Consider the following 21,388-nt stretch of genomic DNA (forward strand, 5'->3'; position numbering starts at 1 on the left):
TAAGTTTTATATTTCTCTTAGAAAGAACTTCTGAAGAAATGTCTGGCAAAAACACATAACTTTCTGTCTTGATACTGTAATTAATATCTTCTTGGTATAAGAAAATATGGAAAGTACATAAAAGCATGTGTTGTATGTACACAATCCCTTCCCTGCAAATTGCACCACTCAGAGCAGTCTGGTTACTTAGGGAAAGCTCTAGAAGTGTGGTACCAACCTGAAGACTTTTGACCCATATTTCCAACTGCCTTTTAGAAATTCTGTCCCAATTTACCCTCCTACTAGGATTACATGAGACTGTCACTTCCTATGCCTTGAATCTACAATGAATATTGACCTTTTGTAATTGTTTTTCATTGTTTTAATGTGCATTTCATATGCTTTTGGGTTCTTTGTACATCTTAAAAGTACACACACGTTCTTTGCTCATTTTCTGATATTTGCCTTTTTATTTATAACACTTTTTTATATGTTAAGAAAACTCTCTTAATCATGAAAGGACATACTATCTCATATTTCTAATTAAATAATTTAATCATGAAAGGACATACTATCTCATATTTTTAATTAAATGAATATAATCATTTGCATTTTTATTTTGCCTACAGTAATTTTTAATGTTCAATTTTAAAGTTTTATGTACTCAAATCCCCTAACCTATGTCTTCTTTTGCAGCGATACTTAGATCATCTTCCCCTTCCTGAAATCAAATAAATTCTCACCTGTATTTTCTTCTAATCCTTTCACAGTTACATTTTTATGCTTAATTCTTTAATCCATCTGAAATTTTTTTTGGTGTGTACTGTGAAATAAGCACCTGATATTGTACTTTGTTCAGGGTGTTAATCAGCATCATTTATTGAATGATCTTGCCAGTTTGAAATGTCACCTTTATCACATACTAAATTTGTATTATCAGGATTCTTATCTTGGGTCTTTTATCTTATTCCATGGATCTAACTACTATCAGAGTATTTTAATCATGTGACTCTATAAAAACATTTTCGATATGTTATGTAGACCCAAAGTAGGGGAGATGATACTTTACCAAATCACAACATATTGGTAGGAACTTGCTTCAGTTTGGTTCTAGGAAGGTCTCAGAAAGCTGTAGGAGTCATAGGAAGATTGTATGGTAACTGTGCAAGGATAGGCCAGGAGGTGAGAACTGGAGTGATAAATCATCATGTCTGCTCTGAACGCCTTGGGAAGCCCCTGATGGAAATCAGGAGGAATTGAAGACAGCAGCACTGGTGGTTGGGAATCACTAAATCCAGGCAAGACCCAGCCTGCAGATTTGCTAACTGCACTGATGTACCTAAGGGGGACCTTGCCAAGAGACAATAACTGATGCACATAGGATGGGTGGTAAGGTCACCCTCCAGGAGGGGCAGTAAGATGGCGTGGCATACAGATTCCGCTGTGCTGGTACACACTTCATAGTGGTGTTTGCTGGGCTGTTCTGGCAGCTAGCTATTGCAGATGGTGGGGAGTTGGGGAGCTACCCCACACCCTAGAATGTTAGGGTTGTCTTCCTTTTCTTCCACCACAGTCTGAGACCGTCCATCGGTGAACAAGTTGTTCCTAAGGCAGCATCCCTAATCTGAAAATCCAAATTCTGAAATGCTCCAATATGTGAAAAGCTTTGACTGCTGAGATGAGGTCGTAAGTAGAAAATTCCACACCATGAAATTTGTTTCATGCATAAAATTACTTAAAATATCGCATAAACCTTCAGCCTCTGTGTCTAAGCTATATATAAAACATAAATAAATTTCCTGTTTAGAAATGGGTCCTATTCCCAGGATATCCCATTATGTACAGGCAAATATTGCACAACACGAAAAATCCCCAATTGGAAACACTTCTGGCTCCAAACGTTTTGGACAAGGGGTGCTCTGCACTGACTGCTCCTCCCTCCCCTCCTGCTTGTCCCCACACCTCGGGTGGCTTTCACTCACTGTTCTGCAGGGATGTAGCCGTCCACCAAGGGGCTGCACTCCACACCGGCCACTTTGACATGGGAGGCAATGTCCCGGAATTCCAGGCCCAGGTTCTCCCCTCGGATGGTGACCTTAGTGCCCCCTTCCCGGGGGCCTGTCACTGGAATTATCTGCAGGGAAGAGGAATGATTGTAAGGGCCTAAGAGCACAGCCACTCCCTTGCTTGTGGGACTGGGGGGTGTGACCAGCTCTTCTCTCAGTGGTGCCTGATTCCTTGATGGGTCCAATCCACAGGGGCACCTGAGATCTGGGGCTACCAATGGGCCAAGGCCCTGGACACAGCAGTCAGGGTTTGTGCATGGTCTTAGGAGCTGGGTTCAAAGTCCCTGGTACATCTTCCCATCCCACAGAAGAGAGGAGGGGATGGAAAGTGACTGCATTGTCACTGGGTAATTCACAGAAAATCAGCACTGAAGCCTTCTAGAATTTTCTGATATTGGTTCCACTCTCAAGGAAAATAAAATCCTCCTATCAGCCATCCCACCTAGGATCATTTCACCCACCTTTGCAGGTTCTTCTCAAATGCCACCTTCCCATATCCAGATGCCCCCCCTCACTCCCCCCTAAAATTCCAAGGCTCCTTTTGCTATTTCATGACAAGGATTGCTTGTGTCTGGTTTCTCATCCTTTAGATGCCCTGCCCCTCCTTTCAGACCCTGTGTCTCTGGGAGCAGGGACCAACTCTCACTGTTCGGTGGCCTTGTTACTGGCAGCACCATATTGTGGATTACGGCTATGTTGAAAACCACACCAAGTTCAGCTTCTTTCTGGAATCATCGGAGCATTTGTCACTGCTTGCCCTCATGGTTTGGCTTGGTTTCTCTTGGAGACAGGTTTAATTTAGACATTATCCTGGAACACTGGGCAAAACAGCTGGCTTTCCCAGTGACGTCACCGTTGGTGTTAAAACCCAGGGTGGAAGGTTAGGATTCCACCACCAACGGCCTGCATTGAGGCAGGGGCTGAAGTTCAGTTAACAAGGGCCACTGTGACCTCCTGTAGTTCATATTCTAGAGCAGACTCCTTCCCACTCCGGGGCCTCTGAGTCCTGTGTGGGTCATGGCCCAGCAGAACAGTGGGACCCTCTAGCGCAGCACATTCTCCTGTTCCCATCAAGCAAGGATCTCAACTGATGCTCCCTCTTGGGGTGGGAGTAAAGTTGGGGAAGCAGAAGACCCTAGGCTGGGCTGTCCCTGAGTGGCAACTTTGACAGGACGGCAGCTTGTGCTTCCCCCACGCAAGCACACGTGTCTGTGAGCGAGCTTGCACGTGGGTGTGACGGTTCACATAGCGTGGCCCCACTGGAGTGGGAAAAGAGCCTTCTGGGAGGCACGGGCCCATTTCTGTGGGGGGCATCTAGGTTTTTCCCCGGTGCCTGCCCAGATGGTGGGTCCCTAGTACACCCCTGGTGCCTGGCAGCTTTGTCCACAGACACTCCGCGCTGACCTGTCATCCCGTAAAAGGAGGTTTATCTCTGCCCAGTGCAGGTTCCCTGGAGGATGGACGCCAGGATGGGAGAAGGGACAGCCTCCCTCGCAGGAGATCTGTTTAATTTGCTGTCTCTTCCCTGTGATTTTCTTGGACCCAGGCCAAGAAGAAAGCTAGTCACACCAATTGGGCCCAACACACCATGAGTCGCCACGCACCACAGCCCCAGGGAGGGCTTCTCATTAAGGGAATGGGAGCGGCAGCTCCTCGGAGGAGGTGCAGGGTGGGGTGGGCTGTGGAGGAGAGCAGACGGCATGGCCTGGGTATGGGGCCAGGGGCAGTCAATAGAGGGGTGTCCGCCTGCCCTCCTGCTCCAGGTCTGCAGGTTCAAGGTGCCAATATTCTCATCCCCCTCCTGGTGGCATTGTTTAGATTCTTCCCCACTCAGGAAACGGAAGCAGAGCTGAGAGCGAATCCCAGTGTGCAGACCAGGAAGGTGGAGAGTAAGGGGCACGTTGGGAAGCCACTTTGCTGGGTGAGGCTGTTCATTCACAAAAGCCGAGACCCTTGGTGCTCTGACACGTGCCTGGTGTGCGTGGTTTGTGAGTGGGTGCGCACTGGAGGATGGTAACCCAGCGCTCCGGAGACCTGGGAGCAGGGACATTTTCTTTACATTGTGGTCAGAGCAAATATGCACCTCTGAACACTGGGTCCCTTTGTCTGGGAAAGGGTGATAGCAACCCTGGCCTTGGCAAGTATGGAGCATTTATGTGTGTCCCCACCTCCCCCACAAATACCTATGTGGAATAATCCTAATAATCCCTTAGTAGGGTTTTCACAGAGGTTATCTAGTTTAAAGGGGGAGGGTCATCAGGGTGGACTTCAGTCCAATTTGATTGGCGTCCTCATAAAAAAGGGCAGCAGGGACAGAGGCATGAGTAGAAGAAGAATGATGATAAGGTATATGGGGGAAGACAGCCACCCACAAGCCAAGGAGCTGGGCTGGGTGCTAGGAACACGGCTAGGAGACCTGGTCCCATTGTTGAGGAGTAGAGACATGCACCTCTCCTCCTGATTTTAAGGGAGGTACAAGAAACTCCAGCCTCAGCAGGAAGGGGGACCTTCTGCCAAGAGTGTGAGTGGGGCGGTAAGGAGACATAGCTATCTACATAAACCATGGGGCCAGCGATTTCCTGGGCTTAGACATCCTTGCAGTGATTTTCATATGATGGGGATGACCAAGGAGGCGGGAGAAGCCAGAGATTCCAAGGGCTCAGCATGGAGCTGGGGAGCATTGGACATGCACAGTGTATGCTCAGCACTCCTCGTAACTGTCCTGTGGCAACACAGGAGAGGAAGGGGAGGCATGGAGGGGCTGATGCATAGCCCCAAGGCACCTAGCAGTCACCTGGCAGCCCAGATCCACAGCCTCACGTCTAGCCTTGCCCTGTCCTCCTTTCTTGGGTCTTGGCTCTAAGGCCTGCACCCCTAGGCCCTCCTGAACTGTGCCCAAATCTGGTTTTGCTCCTATAGTTCATATCTTGCTTTGGGTGAGTCCTGAGTCTTCTCCAAGGCCACCTGTCCCCCCCACCCAGGGCTGGGCTCTGCCCCTTGGAATCCTGTGCAGCCTCTACTCTTTGGCTGCAATTTAGAAGCTTCCCAGCCTTGCCACAGAGACTCACAGAGACTCAGGGAGGGGGTGACAAGAACTGTGTCCTTTCCAACCCATTCCACGTGGAGACTCCAGCTGGACAGTGAGGCCCCTCGACTCCCTTGGAAAGGGAAGGGGCTTTGAACAAGGTTCTGGGGAAGCTGGGAAGGAAACTGAGGATGCACCCAGCCAGCCAGAGCATCCGTGTCCACCTGGTGGTGACTGGCACCATGTCCAGGTGGGGTCATCAGGGCCCCCCAGCTCCCCCTCCAGGGTGCGGCTTGGCGACCTGGCGCATGCCCACTCAGGCTCACCTCTGTGATGCGGGGGTTCGTGCACTTGCTGTTGGCGCCTGAGAGCTCCAGCCAGCGGCTCTCGTGGGCAGGGCAGTGCTGGCGCAGGGTGCACTGGCCTGGACTCTGGCACCAGCCACACTCGAAGTCTGGGTCGGCCTTGAGGCACAGCCCGCAGCTCTCCCGCATGGCCCCGCACTTGTAGAGGTAGACTGCGGAGGGCAAGGGCAAGAGGCTTCAGATGGGAGGAGGGAAGGGGGCAGCCAGGGAGCAGGTCAGTCCCAGCCTGGGACGGAGTGAGGGGACCCAAGGGCAGCTTCGTCCCCTTAGCCACACAGAGAAGACAAACAAGGCAGCCTAGGCCTGCACAGAGGAGTCAACAGGGGGCTGCGGGGTCTCCATTCACTCGGCAGCTCTGCTCAGCAAGTTCACTCACTCCACTCCTGCCCTGAAGCCACCAGCCAGTGCCCAAGAAGGAACAAGGAAGTGTGGGTGGTGGCAAGGCGGCAAAGGAAGGGCTCAGAGTCCTAGGGAGACAGACAGCGGCAAGGAGTCGGGGGCATAATGAAACCTGCCCAAGAGCCCTCTGCTCTGCCCCCACCCTGGCTTCCACCCCCCAGGTCCCTGCCCCCCCCACACACACCTTTATTCTGAGCTGGGTTGTCGATGTTGAAGTGCCCATTCCACACGACCGTCAACTCCACGGGCAGGTTGTTGATCTCCATCCCTTCATAGGAATACTGCAGCCAGGCCAGGAAGAAAAGAGACATCTCTAGGGAGGCCTGAAGACTCATCCTCAGGCCCTCAGGGGTCCACAGGCCAGGAACTGGCCAGGACCTTGTTTGCATACACACGTGTATGTGTGTAACTCCCATGCGCAGTGTGAATGGGCAGTGTGGGCAAGCAGAGGGTGTGGAAGACAGCAGGGAGCCGACCTGTGCGGCTGGCTCCAGGAGAAGGCTGGATGGAGCCCTTTCCTACCCCGTGGGTCCTACCCACCTGGGCTTTCCCCAGGAAGTCTAACCAGGAAGGGGGGGGTAGCTGCAGAGAGCAGGAATGAGGGGGTTCCACTCTTAAGGGGACCAGAGTCTGAGAACATGATAGAAGAGGACCAGATGGGAGCTTCAGAGCGTGGAGGGATGGAAAATCCTGCAGGGACCCCAGCCTCAGAATCTGGGCGATACTCTAAAGCCAGGCACGGCCCGGCTTCCTGGGCCTGCAAGGGGCTCCTCATCCTGTCCCCCACCTGGCTATTCTCAGGACCTGAAGCCCCCCTGGCTGGGTGATGGCTAAGAGAGTGAGGTAGGGTGGGCCTGGCTCAGGGTGAAGTCACAGGGGCAGCCCCAGGCAGGCCAGTCCCTGCTCTGCCCTAGGACAAGACGCATTGCTGAGGGCCCAAAGAAAGAAGGTGAGCAAAGGGGAGCAAAGCCTGCTCAGGGCAGCATTTCCAGTCCCTACCTGGTGATTTTCTCATCATTCCTCCAGACTTTGCTCGCCACAGGCGGTGGGATGAAGGAAAGGAACTGAGACAGATTTTCTGTACAAGAGGGGCTGAGGGCTGGCAATTGGTTGAAAGGGGTTCAGTCAGGGGACTTATTTTGAACTTGTGTTTGCAAAGCCAACGGACTTATTAAACTCAATACTTAGGGTTTGGAGCGTCTGGGCTGGGGAGGGTGCTGGGGGACACCATGGGAGGTAATTGATACTCTCCCTCCTCCAAGCTGGCTGCAGACCTTCTCTGAGGAGGAGGAGGTGACAGCCACAGGCACTGGGAATTCAGCCTGGGGAGAATCTCAGGGGCCTGAGTCAATGCTTCCACCTCTGGCCAAGAATAAGTCTACAGCTTATTTGAAAAAGCGTCTAAGGAGATGGCATAATCTCCCCGAAATGGTAGAAATTTCTGAGTCCCCGAGTTACAAAATGTTCCACAATGTGAATATGCTGTGACATTCTCCTAAACAACGTAAGTCAGATGTGTGTCTAGGTTTCCTCAGGCTCTACTCTTGTACACAAAATGCCCTGCTAACATATCCCCAGCCCAGGAGCCACGTTCACAGTCTTTCCCACAACGGAGGTGGTCTGCAGTGTACCATACACGCAAAACCCCTCTTGTGACTGAGGCCACCTGGGCCCACAGAATAAAGCAAGGCCCCCCCCCCCACCTCCTGCCTCCATCCTGCAGAAGTTACAGCAGGGACTTTGATCATTACGTAACTCAGTTTAGTCTCCCTTATCACAGGGGATACTTTGCAAGAGCCCCAGGGGATGTCTGAAACCTCAGATCGCACCAAACCTGATTTATATATATTTTTCCCCCTATGGATACATACCTCTAATAAAGTTTAATTTATAAATGAGGCCCAGCAATAAATTAACAATATTAACTAATAAAATAGAACATAAAACAATGTATTATAATAAAAAGTATATTAATGTGATCTCTCTCGATCCCTCAATAATTCAACTGAGAACTCATCCATCAGTCCAGCTGATAACCAACAGGGATACTAAGTGACTACCAGGCAGGTAGCATTTACTGCATAGACACACAAGTCAAAGGGATGATTTACATCCAGGTGAGCTGGAGAGGGAAGACCTGAGATTTGATTATGCTATTCAGAAAGGCATATGATCTAAAACTTATAAATTATTTAGTTTTGAAGTTTTCCATATAATATTTTAGACAGATACCATGGAAAGAGCAACTATGTATACAGTGTGTGTGGGGGGGAGAGGGGAACTGCTGTAATCAACTCTCCAGAGGTTAACTCTCCACATCTGGGCCAAGCTGGGTCACCCCAAGTCGTTCTCAGTTTTCTCATAAACTTCTGACCACACAGAGTAGACTAATGACTCCAAGATGCAGATCCCAAGGTTCCACCGTAGATCTGCTGAATTCGACTCTCTGGAGACGGAGAACGTTTCAGGAAAGCACCTATTGCAAGCAACACTCTGTGGCAGACGACCAAAACTGTCTGACACAATTTGAGCTTGCTATAGCACGAGATTCTAACATATTCCTGCGTTCTTTCCTCCACGAGACAAGCTGTTATATAGACTTAAACAGTGTAAAAACAAACAAACAAACAAACAAACAAAACCCCAAACAAACCTGAGAGAGCACCTCTGTGGTTCTGGTGCTGACTACAGTTTGAGAATCCCATCTGCAAATGGCAGGGAGGCAGGAGATTGGCCCCGCGGAGGGCAGGTGTGTGGGAGAAGGAGCCAGAGCACTGCAGGCCTCCTTCCTCCTCCAGCCAGGTTCTCACCTCCTCCCACCTTCGCACCTCCCCCCCAGGAAGGCCCCAGTGGGAGAGGGGGTCCTGGCCTTGGGATCCCAGGAGGAGGAGCAGTAGGGCTCTGGCTCCTGGGGGGCTGCTGCTGGTCGCTAGGTCAGGACTAGAGCCCGTCTCTGCCTCTCAGACCTGGTCTGACTGGGACCCAAACTACAAGCAGCATGGGATGACTGGGGACAAGTCAGTCAACTGTGAATGGACCCTCAGAACCCTCTCCGGAAGGATGAAATCCCTGAAGGAAGGAAAAAAAATGAATGCGCATGCGTGCCAAGATCTGGGCACACCATGCTGATCTGGGAAAGGCTCAGTGCGTATGGCTGTGTTATCTGTATGGCCCTAAATGCGTACTCCCCCCACCCCATTTCTCTCTCTCTCTCTCTCTCACACACACACACAAACACACAGCCACAAAGCAGATCTGGCTGTAACTGGCTGCGTGAATGTGAGCACATCATCCAAGTTTCAGGTTCTCCATTTGCACAGTGAGAATTAAGAAACAGTACGCACCTCCAAGAATTACCGTGAGCATTGGCCTGTCACACAGTCTGGGCTCCCAAATATCATTATGTATTTTAACGTGTGTGTGTGTACACACCTGGGGACGCCGTGTACAATGGTGTCCCTGCTGCCTGTGTTTATGTGTCTGTGAATAAAGCAGCACCTATTCATCGAGTGGCCGTGTGCCAGACACTTGTGTGCCAGACACTTGTGAGGATGCTCGTGTGGTCTTGGTGTGCGTGTGTGTGCACATGTGGATGCATTTTCCTTTCAAAGAAAATTGAAAATCACAGGGACTTAAAGGATCCAACATGTTGGGCCTGGCTTTCTCTTTCTCTCCCCCATTTCTGGGATCACAACTATGAAAGATGGAGAAGTCATTAACCCCGGGTGCTCGCCGCCGCCTCCTGGGTCTCTGGGGAAGTCACTGTCATTCTGGAGGCCCTCTCTCTCCCAGCATGACCTGCAACCCTGCGGGAGCTGGCGGGCAGGTGCTGTCTCTTTCAACACTGGACAGCTTGGAGCCCTGCCTCCCATCCCCCAGACTCACTCCCCTCCACTCCACTTAGCATTTATATAGCTCTCTGTAATCAGCAGACAGTTAATCTGCACAAAGCCCAGCACTGCAGCGGGGCAGGACAGGTCACGGGCTCCCGGAGGCCAGGAGGTTAAGTGTCTCAATCACGGTCTGGTCCTCCACGGCCAGGCTAATGGATGACTCTACCCATTACCTCAGGAAAGTGGGACCCGCAGCTTCTCTCCCGTCTAAGACAGAGGAGAACTCTCCATAATTGAGACATTCTTGCTTCTGAGTCTTCCTTTGTCCTGAGCTCGGAGATACCTTGCTGGAAAGTTCTGCCATTGGAATGAACAAGACCCAACAACATCACGGCATATAAGATGCCAGTCCCTCTCTCTCAGACTCCCCAGGGCTCGGCGGGTCTCGGTGGAGGTCCCAGAAAGCAGGAAGGGGACACGCTCCCTTCCCCACCTCTCATGGTCAATTCAAGTGCCTGGAGAATGTGAGGCCCTCGCCAGGTGGAAGCTGGGCCCGGAGCGCCAGGCCTGCTGACCAGCACTCCAGCCTGCCAGATGCCCTTTACAGCCCCTCGATTGTGCTGCCAGGCCTTAGGGGAGGCTGCAGGCTCTATTATTAGCAGCACTTGACCTTTTCCAGGAGTCTGGGTCTAAAGTAGGCCAGGCACACCCGCAGTGGCTCCCTCCCGCAGCTGGGATGCTATGGCCCGCCCACTTCTCCTTCCCTGCCCCTAGGCCTGCAGCCATTGGCCCAGGGCCGGTCCCTAAATAGTGGGGCTGCCCAGCGCGATGCCCACAATTTCACATGGCATTGTTCCGGTCTTCCTTTGCTATGCTCTGAGACCTCTGTCACCCACCTCCTTCTGCCATCAAAAAGCCAAGGATGTCTCTCCACCCCATCCCCCAATCACACAGCCGCTCTGCATTGCTCATGGATTTAAAACAGGAGAAAATCTGTTCTACACAATCCTCCCTTGGGCTGATTAGAGATCGCCCAGGTTAACACCAAAGCTGGGGATGACGTTCTGCACGGTGGTTGTTTGTATTTTTTTCCCAAGCTTTGATGAGGAGGTATCTTAGAAAACTATGGGTTCAAATTCTGAATTTGCACTTTACTTGCTGTGTGATCTGGGGATGGCCGTTTGCCCTCTCTGTGTCTTAGAGTCTTCTCTGTTAACAGGATCCAAAGATACTCTGCCAGGTCTATATCTGCCTGATGATATAATGCATTCTATAAATACCTGATGCCAAATTATCCCTGTCCTGTTCCCACAGGTGCTGACTGGGGCACCTGTACTTCGAACCCCATGGGATCCCACGAGGGAGGAGGAAATGGGGCTCTCCTGTCTGGGGACATGGAGATACACTTTGTGCCCTTGTCCTTGGCAGGTTCTGGTTTCACCCCCTGTGACCCCTGTGGGTTCCTTGGGTCAGGCAGCTGTCTTCGAGGGAATGCTGAGCATATTCCAAAATTCCTTCTAATTCCACAGGAAACAGGACGCAGTGGGTCCCACCCAGCTTCCTGGACGCTCAGTCTCCAGGGCACCAAGGGAGTCCTGGCCACATGGTGTGCAGGACCCACTCAGGCCTTTGTCTGGTCTCCTCCATCTGTTTAACCACCTCAGCCTCAGCAGGGGACCCATGAGGCATCTTGGGACACTTGTCCCTCAGCCTCAGCAGGGGGCCCATGAGCACCTCGGGACACTTGTGCCCGTCTCTCTGGGAACTGTGGCCTCAGACTCTGTCCTTGGTCCTGGCACCTCCCAGACCCCTGGGGCAGCATCTCCCAGGAAAAGAGGCTGCTTTCTCCGCAGTCAGAAACCGCCTCCTGTACCTGCTGAAGGGCACGTGGGCCCAGGCTTGCTGTCTCCACTGGGCCCTTCTTGTTTTGGGGGCGGGGGGGGGGATTACTTGGCCAAACCCTTGGGGCTGGTCTGCTGAGCCTCAGGATTTGTGAGGAAGCAGGAGATGTTTAGTCTCCCCTTTGCTTGGAGGTTTAATCTAGAAAAATAGCCTGGCTGCCAGAGGAGGTGCAGGAGGTACGCCTGAGAAGCAGTGGGGACACATCTGGGGCTCTGGAGGTTGGGAAATCAGTTCGGCCCCTCTAATGCTGAACAAACTTGGGCAAGTAGATTGACCTTTCTGAACCCTATTCCCTGCTAGAGCACTGGAAGTGGCGGGTGTTTTTGTGAAGTCCTTTGGGTTTCTCTTGGTCCCAGACCACACCCCCAAGTACAGTTATTATAGTAGCAACCAGAGGGGTGACACGGGGGACCTGAACCCGGGCGGGGGCACTCACGGAGGTGTTCTGGCACTGCACGCTGGAGCTGTTGAAGCGCAGGGCGGGCACCCTCTGCTCACTGCCCTGGATGTTGAGGATGCACTCGTAGCCACGCTGCCCCGACTGGGGCTGCGGAAGGTTCTTGGCCTTCAGAGTGATGGGCTTGATCACCTCCACGGGCACCAGGATCTTGTCCACTCGCAGCAGCTGGGGACAGTCCTGGAGACAGAGGGCACGGCTCAGGTAGGGCCACCCAGAAGTCCAAGGAACAGGGACCTCTGCAGACCGCACTCAGATGGCCTCCTGCTCCAGACACCTCCCCAGAGGGCCATCTCATTCCTGGCCGGGCAGTGTGGGGAAGGGATGGGGCTGAGAAACGTCCGGTCCTGGGGTCACCATCTCGGGGCCACTCCAGCCTCTTCAGGTTCATCAGACTTCCCCCCTGTGACCCTGACTCTCTGACACGCCTACGGTCCCCTCCTGAGAGCCCTCCTCCCCAGGAAAGACTGGCCTGCTGCCTGGGCACCCTGTCCACTGGAGACGGATGGCTTCTTTGTCTGACAAGTTCCCCGCAGCCAAGAGCTGGACCAGAGGAGCCAAGCCTGGACCTCGGCTTGGCCTCTGGAACTCGGGTCCGAACCACAACTAAAGAGGGCGGCGGGCATCCCATATGGAGGCCGTCTGGCATTGGGGAAGGTTCTGGAACAGGTTCCAGTGACCTTTTCAGTCCAGAAGCTTCTGATTAACCCAAGGAAACAGCCCTCTGAGAAGATCCCCGGAGCTGCTCTTAGGTGCCTGCAGTGGGTGTGCTCAACCCTGGAGCTGCATGGGCCCCGGGGCCTCTGCCGATGGAGGGAATGGATCACAAGGCCCCCTGTTCCTGGGACAGTCAGCTCTGTCCAGGGAGGACCCGGGGAGAGTGGGGTCCGAGGAAGGAGGGTGTGTGTCCGCCCAGATGACACATGGCAGCTGGCGGGTGCCTGCCTTCTCTGGAGCTGGGTGGGAGGGTGGGAATCCTGGTCTGATGGCGCAGGCAGCAGGAGGTCTATGTGACGCAAGCAGGGTGTGCGGGTTTCTGCTGGGTTCCTTCCTCTGTGGCACCATCTGGTGCAGGCCAAGACTGAGGCCCATGGACGGGACAGGTTGACATCAAAACCAGGGCCCCACCTCCTTTCTGAGGAGGCTTTATCAGGGGCTCATGGCTGACTCTTGGCAGAGGCTGCTCCCCTCTCCCCAGTTCCGGCTCCCAGCAGAGTGAGGCGGAAAGCCAGCCCTGGGGGGAGGCGGGGAGGATGCCGACCAGAGGGGTCAGGGGCAATGAAGAAACTGGCCACTGTCCCTGCTGGGACCCAAAGCAAAGGTGAGCCAGTCGTTCCCGGTGTGGCTGAAGGCTGGGGAGACTGGTGCCAGCTCCAGCTCCAGCCGAGCTGCTGATGAGCCTGGGCCCCTGGGCATGTCCCCACCTTGAGAGTCAGGCGGGACTCCCAGGCCCCACCCATCTTAACCAGTCACGATTCCATGACTCGGGGTGGCCACCCTTTGTCCTTCCTGGTCACCCAGTAAGAACAGAGGAGGAAAAAAGAAGCAGGGGACATAGAGGGACAGAGAGGCAGGAAAGGAAGAGGGGACAGAGAAGCCCTCAGGGAAGCCAAGAGAAAGGAGGGGCCAGAGGACAGAGGCTGCAGACCGACCAGCAGAGGAGGCTTGCTTGAGGGAGACCCCAGGCCCATCACACCAACCCTCCCCTTCCTTTCCTCCAGGTTGTCCGCACCTTAACCTCGGTGAACAGCTAAAGGATGAGCAGCAATTTCTCTCTTGGGCATGTCTCCAAAAGAACAGAAAGAAGGGACTGGAGCAGATACCTGTCCACTCTTGTTCGGAGCAGCTTTGCTCACAGTAGCCAAGAGGCAGAAGCATCCCAAGTGTCCACGGGTGGATGAGTAGATAAACCCAACAAAACAGCAGAGCCACACACAGACTAGTACCCAGCCTGAAAGAGGAAGGAGACTCTGACCCAAGGGAGGAAAAGGGTAACGTGGAAGAGTGCTGAGCACATCGTGCTAAGTGAATAAGCCAGCCACAGAGAGGCAACTAGGACGTGGCTCCTCTTACAGGAGCCACCTAGGAGTCGGGGTCAGGGACAGACAGGAGAAGGCTGTGTCTGAAAGGAGGGGAGTGAAGAGTTGTTTAATAGGCAGTTTTAGTTGGGGACAGCGGGGATGTGAACGTCCTAGTGGCCCCCCAACTCTACGTACCATTAAAGCTGGTTAGAAGGGTATTTTATCACAAATTTAAAACAATAAAAACAAAGAGAAGCAGCGGGAAAGCAGGCAGCAGGGAGAGTAGGGGCCTGGGCCTGGACCTAGTGCCTATCCCCAAGTCTCCAAAGGAGCACAAGGATCTCTGGGAACCTCGGGGTCTCCATCTCAGCCTCCCTTGGCTGCTGCCCGAACCCCATGCTCTGGCAAGATGGGAACTGGAACCAACGTCGGAGGAAGCTTTTTGTAAAAAACGTTGAGATTCATCCTGAAGCGGGAGAGGTGTGACACTGGAGCCTCAGCGACAGCAGATCAGAAGCAGATCTGAAGAGGAGTGGGAGCCCAGGTCAACTGAGGCCGGAGCAGCTCTCCTTCCAGGGAGCAGGAAGCACTCGGAGCGGGAGGCGGGAAGTGTCTTCACCTCCTGCACCAACCTGCTGCTGCTCCGGCTCCTGCGTTCAGGGAGCCTGGAGTCCGAGTCCCCTGACCGACCTAGTGGACCCCTCCTGCTCTGCACAGGAGAAACTGAGGCAGGGAGAGGAACAGCAGTGGTTCAGCATCAGCAGGTGAACTCAGGGGCCCACTGCTCGAGTCACCTTCTGTTCCGTCATGGAAGAGCAAGTTTCCACAGAGGACAGGACCGCCACAGGGTAGGGAGCCGCGAGGCCTCCTGCCAGGCTGGACCTCTGCTTGGGGCTCAACTGTTCCCATCCAGAACATGGGCGGGAGCCAAAGCATCTCTCAGCTGTGCCCTGTGCCATCTCTCACTGGGGCTTCTTAGGTGCCCTCTGATGAGTCCCGATTAGCAGTGGCTCCTTAAAAACCTAGTTTGCATATAAAAAGGTTGGCGCTCAGTTCATTGATAGTAATTGGAGAGGCCTAGGGCTGGGCTGGGCTGTTTTCCTCTAGTGGAGCTGCTGATTGACCCAGTGCCCTGTCTAATTGAAATGTGAAATGGCCATTTTCCCCTGGGCAACAAGGCATGAAGGGCCACCACCAGGCTCCTCCTCTCACCCCTCCCCCCAGGTTCTGACCTGCCTCTTGCAAAACCACCTACAGATCGTAAACTCATGGGGAATTTCAGAGACACCTCGTGCTCCTCCGTGAGTCACACCTTATTAGTGGCCTTATTGATGGTCCCCAGGCTCAGCACCCACCTCCTCCCCCAGACCTAGGTCTTCAGCCTTTGAAGTTCCTCAACTGTAGAAAGCCTGGCTGGGGAATCACATGTGAGAGCAAGAGAAGATCCATGAGAGTCTGTCTCGCTTCTGCTAGTTTAAGGACTGGGAAAAGTGTTCTGGTCATTTCTTGGCCTGTGAGAATAAAATTATTCCTCCAAAGGCCCATTCTGGGGGATTCCATGAACCAACACTGACAAAGCATCAGGCACAGCATTCAGGAATTGCTGGTTCTCTCCTTGTCTTTCCCCAGCTCAGGCTGCAGCTCGGCCCCCACCTGCTCCCCATTCCCCACCTCGGGTCCAAAGGTCCCATCTCCCCTGCTCCTGCCTCTACCTACCTCCGCCTTTTCCATAACCACTAACCCACCAGTCCTGTTGTCAATGACCGCAGTCTTCTAGGCTTCACATTTTATGCTGAACCTGACAAATTTCAGCATCTCTCTGTGCCCCAAACACAAGAGGGGCCAGGTAGGAAGGTGGCAGTTCTGTCCCTGCTCCCCTCCATTCTGGAAGGTGACATCCCCGAGATGCATGTTCCATGTGCCCTGATAGAGCCACACCAGCCAGCCATGTGGTCTAGGGCATGCTCCTCAAACCCTCTGGGTCTCTCCACCCAGAAAATGAAGAGGTTGATTTGGATTAGATGACTTTATGTTCCCTGGAAGATTGTGGCATAATAAGAAATAAATATTGGAATTTCCTGAGTATTGCTGTTGGGTTCACCATGTGTCCATTTCAGCCACACCTGAGTTTATGCTAATGAGGTGGAAGAAGAGGAAGCAACCAGGTGATGTCACAGTTGGAACTTTCCATGCCTCTTACTAGCTTCTGGGGGAAAGGGGCTGGAGGTTGCGTTCAGTCGCCAATGATCTAATCAAAGAACCCTGATGAAGGCGATCAGAGAGCTTTCTAGTTGGGGAACAAGTGGAGGAGCTGGAAGGGGTGCACCTGGAGCTCTGTGCTCCTTCCTCCACACCTTGCTCTATATATGCCTCGTCTGGTTGTTGATCCATAGCGTCTGTAATATCTTTTATAATAAGTCAGGGAATTATACAAATGTTCTAGTTTTCCGACCCATTATAACAAATTATTAAAACTGAAGAGGAGCCTGTTGGGACCCCTGATGTCTAGCTGGCCGGTCTGAAGTGCAGGTGACAATCAGCATCATGATTGGCATCTGAAGTGGGGACAGTCTGGTGGGATTGAGCCCTTTCTCTTGTGGCGTCTGACACTAACTCTAGGTAGGTCATGTCAGAACTGAACCAAATTGTGGGCTACCTAGTTGGTTTGTGCAGAGGACAGGAGAATTGCTTGGCATGGGAAAAATGCAGAACAGTTGGTGTCAGAGTGTGACTCTAGAGAACAATTTGTTTTCCTTTCAGTCCCAATACTAGGATTATCCCAACAGATGACATGGGCTACATCATTCCATAATCTCTTCAAAGCTCAGTTTTCCTCATCGTGAAAATGGTCATAGTCATGACTGTTCATCCAAAAGTGTTCAAAATGTCAATCAACTGAATAAATAATGGAAGGAGTAAGGCCCTGGTGGACTTTACAGGGAAGGCTGGCCTCATGGAAATGGCTATTTACCTGTCAGTAGGGGAGTATTTTATTTATTTTTAATTTATAATTACATTTTATTATTATTTTGGGAGGTTACTGGGAATTGATCTAAGGCACTCGACCACTGAGCCACATCACCTACCCTATTTTGTATTTTATTTAGAGACAGGATCCCAATGAGTTGCTTAGCACCTCACTTTTGCTGAGGCTAGCTTTAAAATGCAATCCTCCTGCCTCAGCCTTCTGAGCCGCTGGGATTACAAGCACACGCAACTGCATCTGGCTTATATTTTATTTTTTGGCACCAGGGATTGAACCCGGGGCATCTAACCATTGAACCATTCTTATATTTCATTTTGAGACAGGGTCTTACTAAGTTACTCAGACCCTTGCTAAATTGTTGAGGCTGGCTTTGAACTTGCGATCCTCCTGCCTCAGCCTCCTAAGTTGCTGGGATTACAGGCCCAGCATATTTTGATATCTAATTATTGGTATGTTGCTATCTGGCATGCTCACATAGTTGGAGCTCTGGTAGTTGTGTTACTGGTATGTTTATTAACATGACAATGATTCCATTCAGTGCACATTCCACCACCTCCAGGGCCTTACAAATATCTTTTCCCCATGTGCTCTTTTTTCATAGCAGAACATGTATGTTCACCATCTTGTCTCAGTGGAGAAGACTGGGACAGCAGTGACCTCATTCAGTACCCACACTCGTGATGAGTACAATATTTTCATCCAATTATTTCACTTTAATCCACCCATGACTGATGACCCACCCCCATACAGATATCCTTCCAAACATCTTACTCTTCTCTTTTCAAGGAGGGTATTTCTCTGAACTGTCATTGGAGAGGGCCAGCTCTTGGAGAATGGAAAACACTTGTACTTAACAAGATTCTATGAAGATGCATGCAGGCAATAACAACCAGTCTCTCCCTTGGAGGCCCTTTTGCCTGGGGTGACATTCTGTAGTTGCGGCATGGACCCAGGGTGAGGAGGGACAGTGGCTTGAGGCACCAGCCAACCTCTAATGGTTTGGCACAGGAGGTGGTTCCAGCTGACTCCAGGTCAACTGATCAGCCCCGTGCATATTTTGGTCTCCACTTAACTAAGCACAAAATAAAGACAACACTGCTAATTGCAGAGAGCGGGAACACAAAGCAGAAGTCTGAAAGCTAGAGAAGCCTTTCCATCTACCAGGACCTGAGTGTCAGTGGCTGCTTTATTCAGAGGTTTCATTGCATATTTAAATAATTGAACAAGGACATAAAGAATGCCACCAAGCTGGGAGAGGAAAGGGCTGCCTTCAGGGCTTATGCTGCTGGGGAAGGGGGGCTCTCGGCTGTGGATTTACAGCCCCCAGTGTGTTTACAAGATGAGAGCTCTAATTCTGCTAGTTGTTACAGCAAAACTGAGGGAATGCAAAGCTCCAGGGGACTGCAGGACCCTGGGGGCAGTGAAGGAACATGATTTGCAGGTCACTTCTCCTCCCCCCATATCACCTTAGTCCTCCCATCAATTCCAAAGACAAGCTAGCCCTGGCCCTAACCATCCCCCACCCCAAATTTATACTCACCTTCTCAGACCCATGGTGCCCAATACAAAAATGTAACGCACCATATATTTTCTTGCTGTTCCCCAAGTTTATAATGCCATTAGCATGATCTACGATGGGGTGGTTTATGGAGAGAGCAAAGAAATAATATAGAGAGGAAATGCCCATAACCTGAAGGGGGGAGGGGCAGAAGAGATTGATGGAGAGTGCCGTGGTCTGGAGAAGGGGCAACTGCGTAATTGAATACCTGGAGTGGGGGATGGTGCAGGGTTGGAAGCAAGTTCTTGAACTGAGTTTGTCTTTGTTTTCCAAGGGAGGGTGGAGGGCATGGCAAGGCAAGGTTCTGTTCCCTTGGGTTGGAATACAGAAATGGCCCCGATGCAGGAAGGGAAGCAGAATCACTGTCAAGGTTGGCTGGCCTGAGTTCCCTCCAGAGCCCAGCCAGCCTTGGGTAAATGGGCTGTCTCTGTCTCGGGGTATTGCATTTATTTTTGCACCAGGGGCAAACAGCAGTCAGGGGCCTTTCATGCTAGGTCTGCAGTCCTAGAGTGAACTTGACCCTTAGATTAGCAGCGTTCAGGACGTCTGTCCTGTTAGTTTTCAGTAGTAGGGGATGTTGGGAGAACCCTTCAAGCACAGCTTTGCATATTGAATAGAATTCATTTCCTCCTCTGATCTTCCGACTGTTCTCAGGAGTCAGCCTACCGGTGGGACTTCAAGAGGAAAGGTGCTGTTGGGAGCCCCCCTCTGAGCCTCTACACCTGTGGGCCAGATGTACGTGGCCTTCTGGCAAAGCCTATCTATCCAGCCTGGTGCCCAGAGAATATAGCTTCAGCGGCAGCAGGGTTTGCTTTTCAGTGTGGGTGAGCAATAGCATCAGAACAGTCCACCCATAGATTGATTTTTCTTAGATAGATTTGTTTTTCCACAGAGGTCTGTCTTTGACCCACACACCTAATCACAATCACTAGGTGTGTGGGTCTGATGGAGCGGTTCAGGTGAGCTGGGGGAATTCATTCCAGGAACTCCAACGCCATGTGGGGACCCGTGGCCCTGTCAACGGTGCCCAGTGAAAGGCCATTCTGTGGGGTGGCAAGAAGCCTCAGTGGATTCTGGGAGAAGAGGTTTGAGAGCAGGAGGACAAGGTCATCCGACTTGGGTTTCATCCCCTCTCTCCTCTCTCTTTTCTGTTGGGTGCCCTGATCTGATCTGAAGTTCAAAGATTGTTAGGTGAATGCCATCAGTTTTTGTCACAAAATCATTCCCTGTGACTGGAATATACACTATATATGACGTCTGTTGTTGAGCACTCTATTTCTAATCATTGTAATTTTGCTGGAATACTTGCTGTTCATATAATAACCACGATCCACCAGCTCTCCATTCCAGACCAATAACTTTGCCTGAACGTGCTCTTTGTTCAGGAAAAAAAATAAAAATAAAAAGGAGGTAATTTAACATCCCTGGTGATAGTCAACAAAGCCAATGTTGAAACCAGAAGATGCACAGATAAAAGCTTTCCTGGGGACACAAGGTGCTGAGCAGATGAAAGCCACCTGGCTCACTCACTCTGGGCTAACAAAAGGACCCTGTCTGCAGCCTCCACTGAAAGGGTAAAGAGAAATGAGAACCTAGGGACTTCCAGAAGAATCCACTGCACCTGTAATCCAAAAGACTTGGGAGACTGAGGCGGGGGAATTGCAAATTTGAGGCCAGTCTGAACAACTTAGCAACATACTATCTCAGAACAAAATATAAAGAATGTCTGGGATGAGTGGTAAAATACCCGTGGATTCAAGCCCTAGTACTACACAAAATCAATCAATCAATCTATCTATCTATCTATCATCCATGGGGGCTGGTCTTGGTCTAGATGTCCAGAAGAGCTGCTGGCTCTAAGGCTGAGTGAGTGAGTCATCTTATTAGGCACAGCTGGGAGACTGAAGCCTTGATGTAGCACTTGTCCTATAAGAATACTTCTTGGTCATTGATTTTTCTTAGGAACTTTGCTGATTGTTTCTACTTACCATTGCAAAAATTTGGAGATCATGTGGACCAAGGGCCTCACTTTATGGATTTCTAAACACAGATCTACAGATCCCTGTACACCTTGAAACCTCGGTGGCTTGCAATGCAAAATGCTCAGGGTGATGGAGGGTTACATGATGGTTACTCTAGTTGGGATCTGGGATGTCCTCCAAAGGCCTCCATACTTAAAGGCTGGCTCCCCAGTGTGGCACTATTGGGAGATGGTGGTGGAAACTCTGAGAGGCAAGTTTTAGGTAACTGGGTGCCTGCACTTGAGGGGGATTGTGAGATGCCATTTCTTTTTCATTTCCCAGCCACCACCAGGTGAGCACTTTGCTCTACCATGTGTTCCTTGCCATTATGAGCTGCCTCACCACAGGCCTAGAAGGAATGGATCCATCCAACCATGGACTGAAACTTCCAAAACCTTTCCTATTTGTAAGCTGATTTATCTCAGGAATCTGCTGCAGTAGCAGAAAGAGGATTAACACAGTAGCAAAACTTCAGAACATGTTGTGAGTGTGTTCTTCCCCTGGAACAGAGAGAGGACATTGGTGTCTGGAGGCTTCCACAAAAGAACTTTTGGATTCATTTTATTTATTTATTCTTTTTACCTTATTCCTGCTTCTATCTCTGCCCTCAAACCAAAAACAAAAAATCAAGGAAAAAAATTTTTTAAAAAATTGCTTCACTTTCACTAGTAGCCAGAGACTTTTGAGTTTGGAAGACCATGACCTCCTTCCACTGACTCAGAATGGTCAGTCAGTCAACAGTTGACAAATATATATTTGCTTATTTCCCCTGTAGT

At 51.2% G+C, this 21,388-nt stretch overlaps 1 protein-coding gene and 1 non-coding gene across 2 annotated transcripts in view; one reads left to right on the forward strand and one right to left on the reverse strand.

The window, feature by feature from the left end:
- Plxna4 (plexin A4) overlaps window positions 1-21,388 on the reverse strand; it is a 430,466-nt gene that overhangs the window by 62,194 nt on the left and 346,884 nt on the right. The window contains exons 10-13 of the mRNA XM_005331088.5: window positions 12,006-12,206; window positions 6,019-6,115; window positions 5,397-5,587; window positions 1,962-2,113 (exon numbers count right to left, since the gene is read on the reverse strand). Of these exons, the coding sequence (XP_005331145.2) occupies window positions 1,962-2,113; window positions 5,397-5,587; window positions 6,019-6,115; window positions 12,006-12,206 (641 nt within the window). The remainder of the gene's footprint in view (window positions 1-1,961; window positions 2,114-5,396; window positions 5,588-6,018; window positions 6,116-12,005; window positions 12,207-21,388) is intronic.
- On the forward strand, window positions 8,318-8,443 carry LOC120892105 (small nucleolar RNA SNORA28). The gene has a single exon (XR_005736765.2). It is a non-coding gene; the product is annotated as a small nucleolar RNA SNORA28 (small nucleolar RNA).

The sequence above is a fragment of the Ictidomys tridecemlineatus genome, chromosome 2 (assembly GCF_052094955.1).
Source record: "Ictidomys tridecemlineatus isolate mIctTri1 chromosome 2, mIctTri1.hap1, whole genome shotgun sequence".
NCBI classification, from domain to species: Eukaryota; Metazoa; Chordata; class Mammalia; order Rodentia; family Sciuridae; genus Ictidomys; species Ictidomys tridecemlineatus.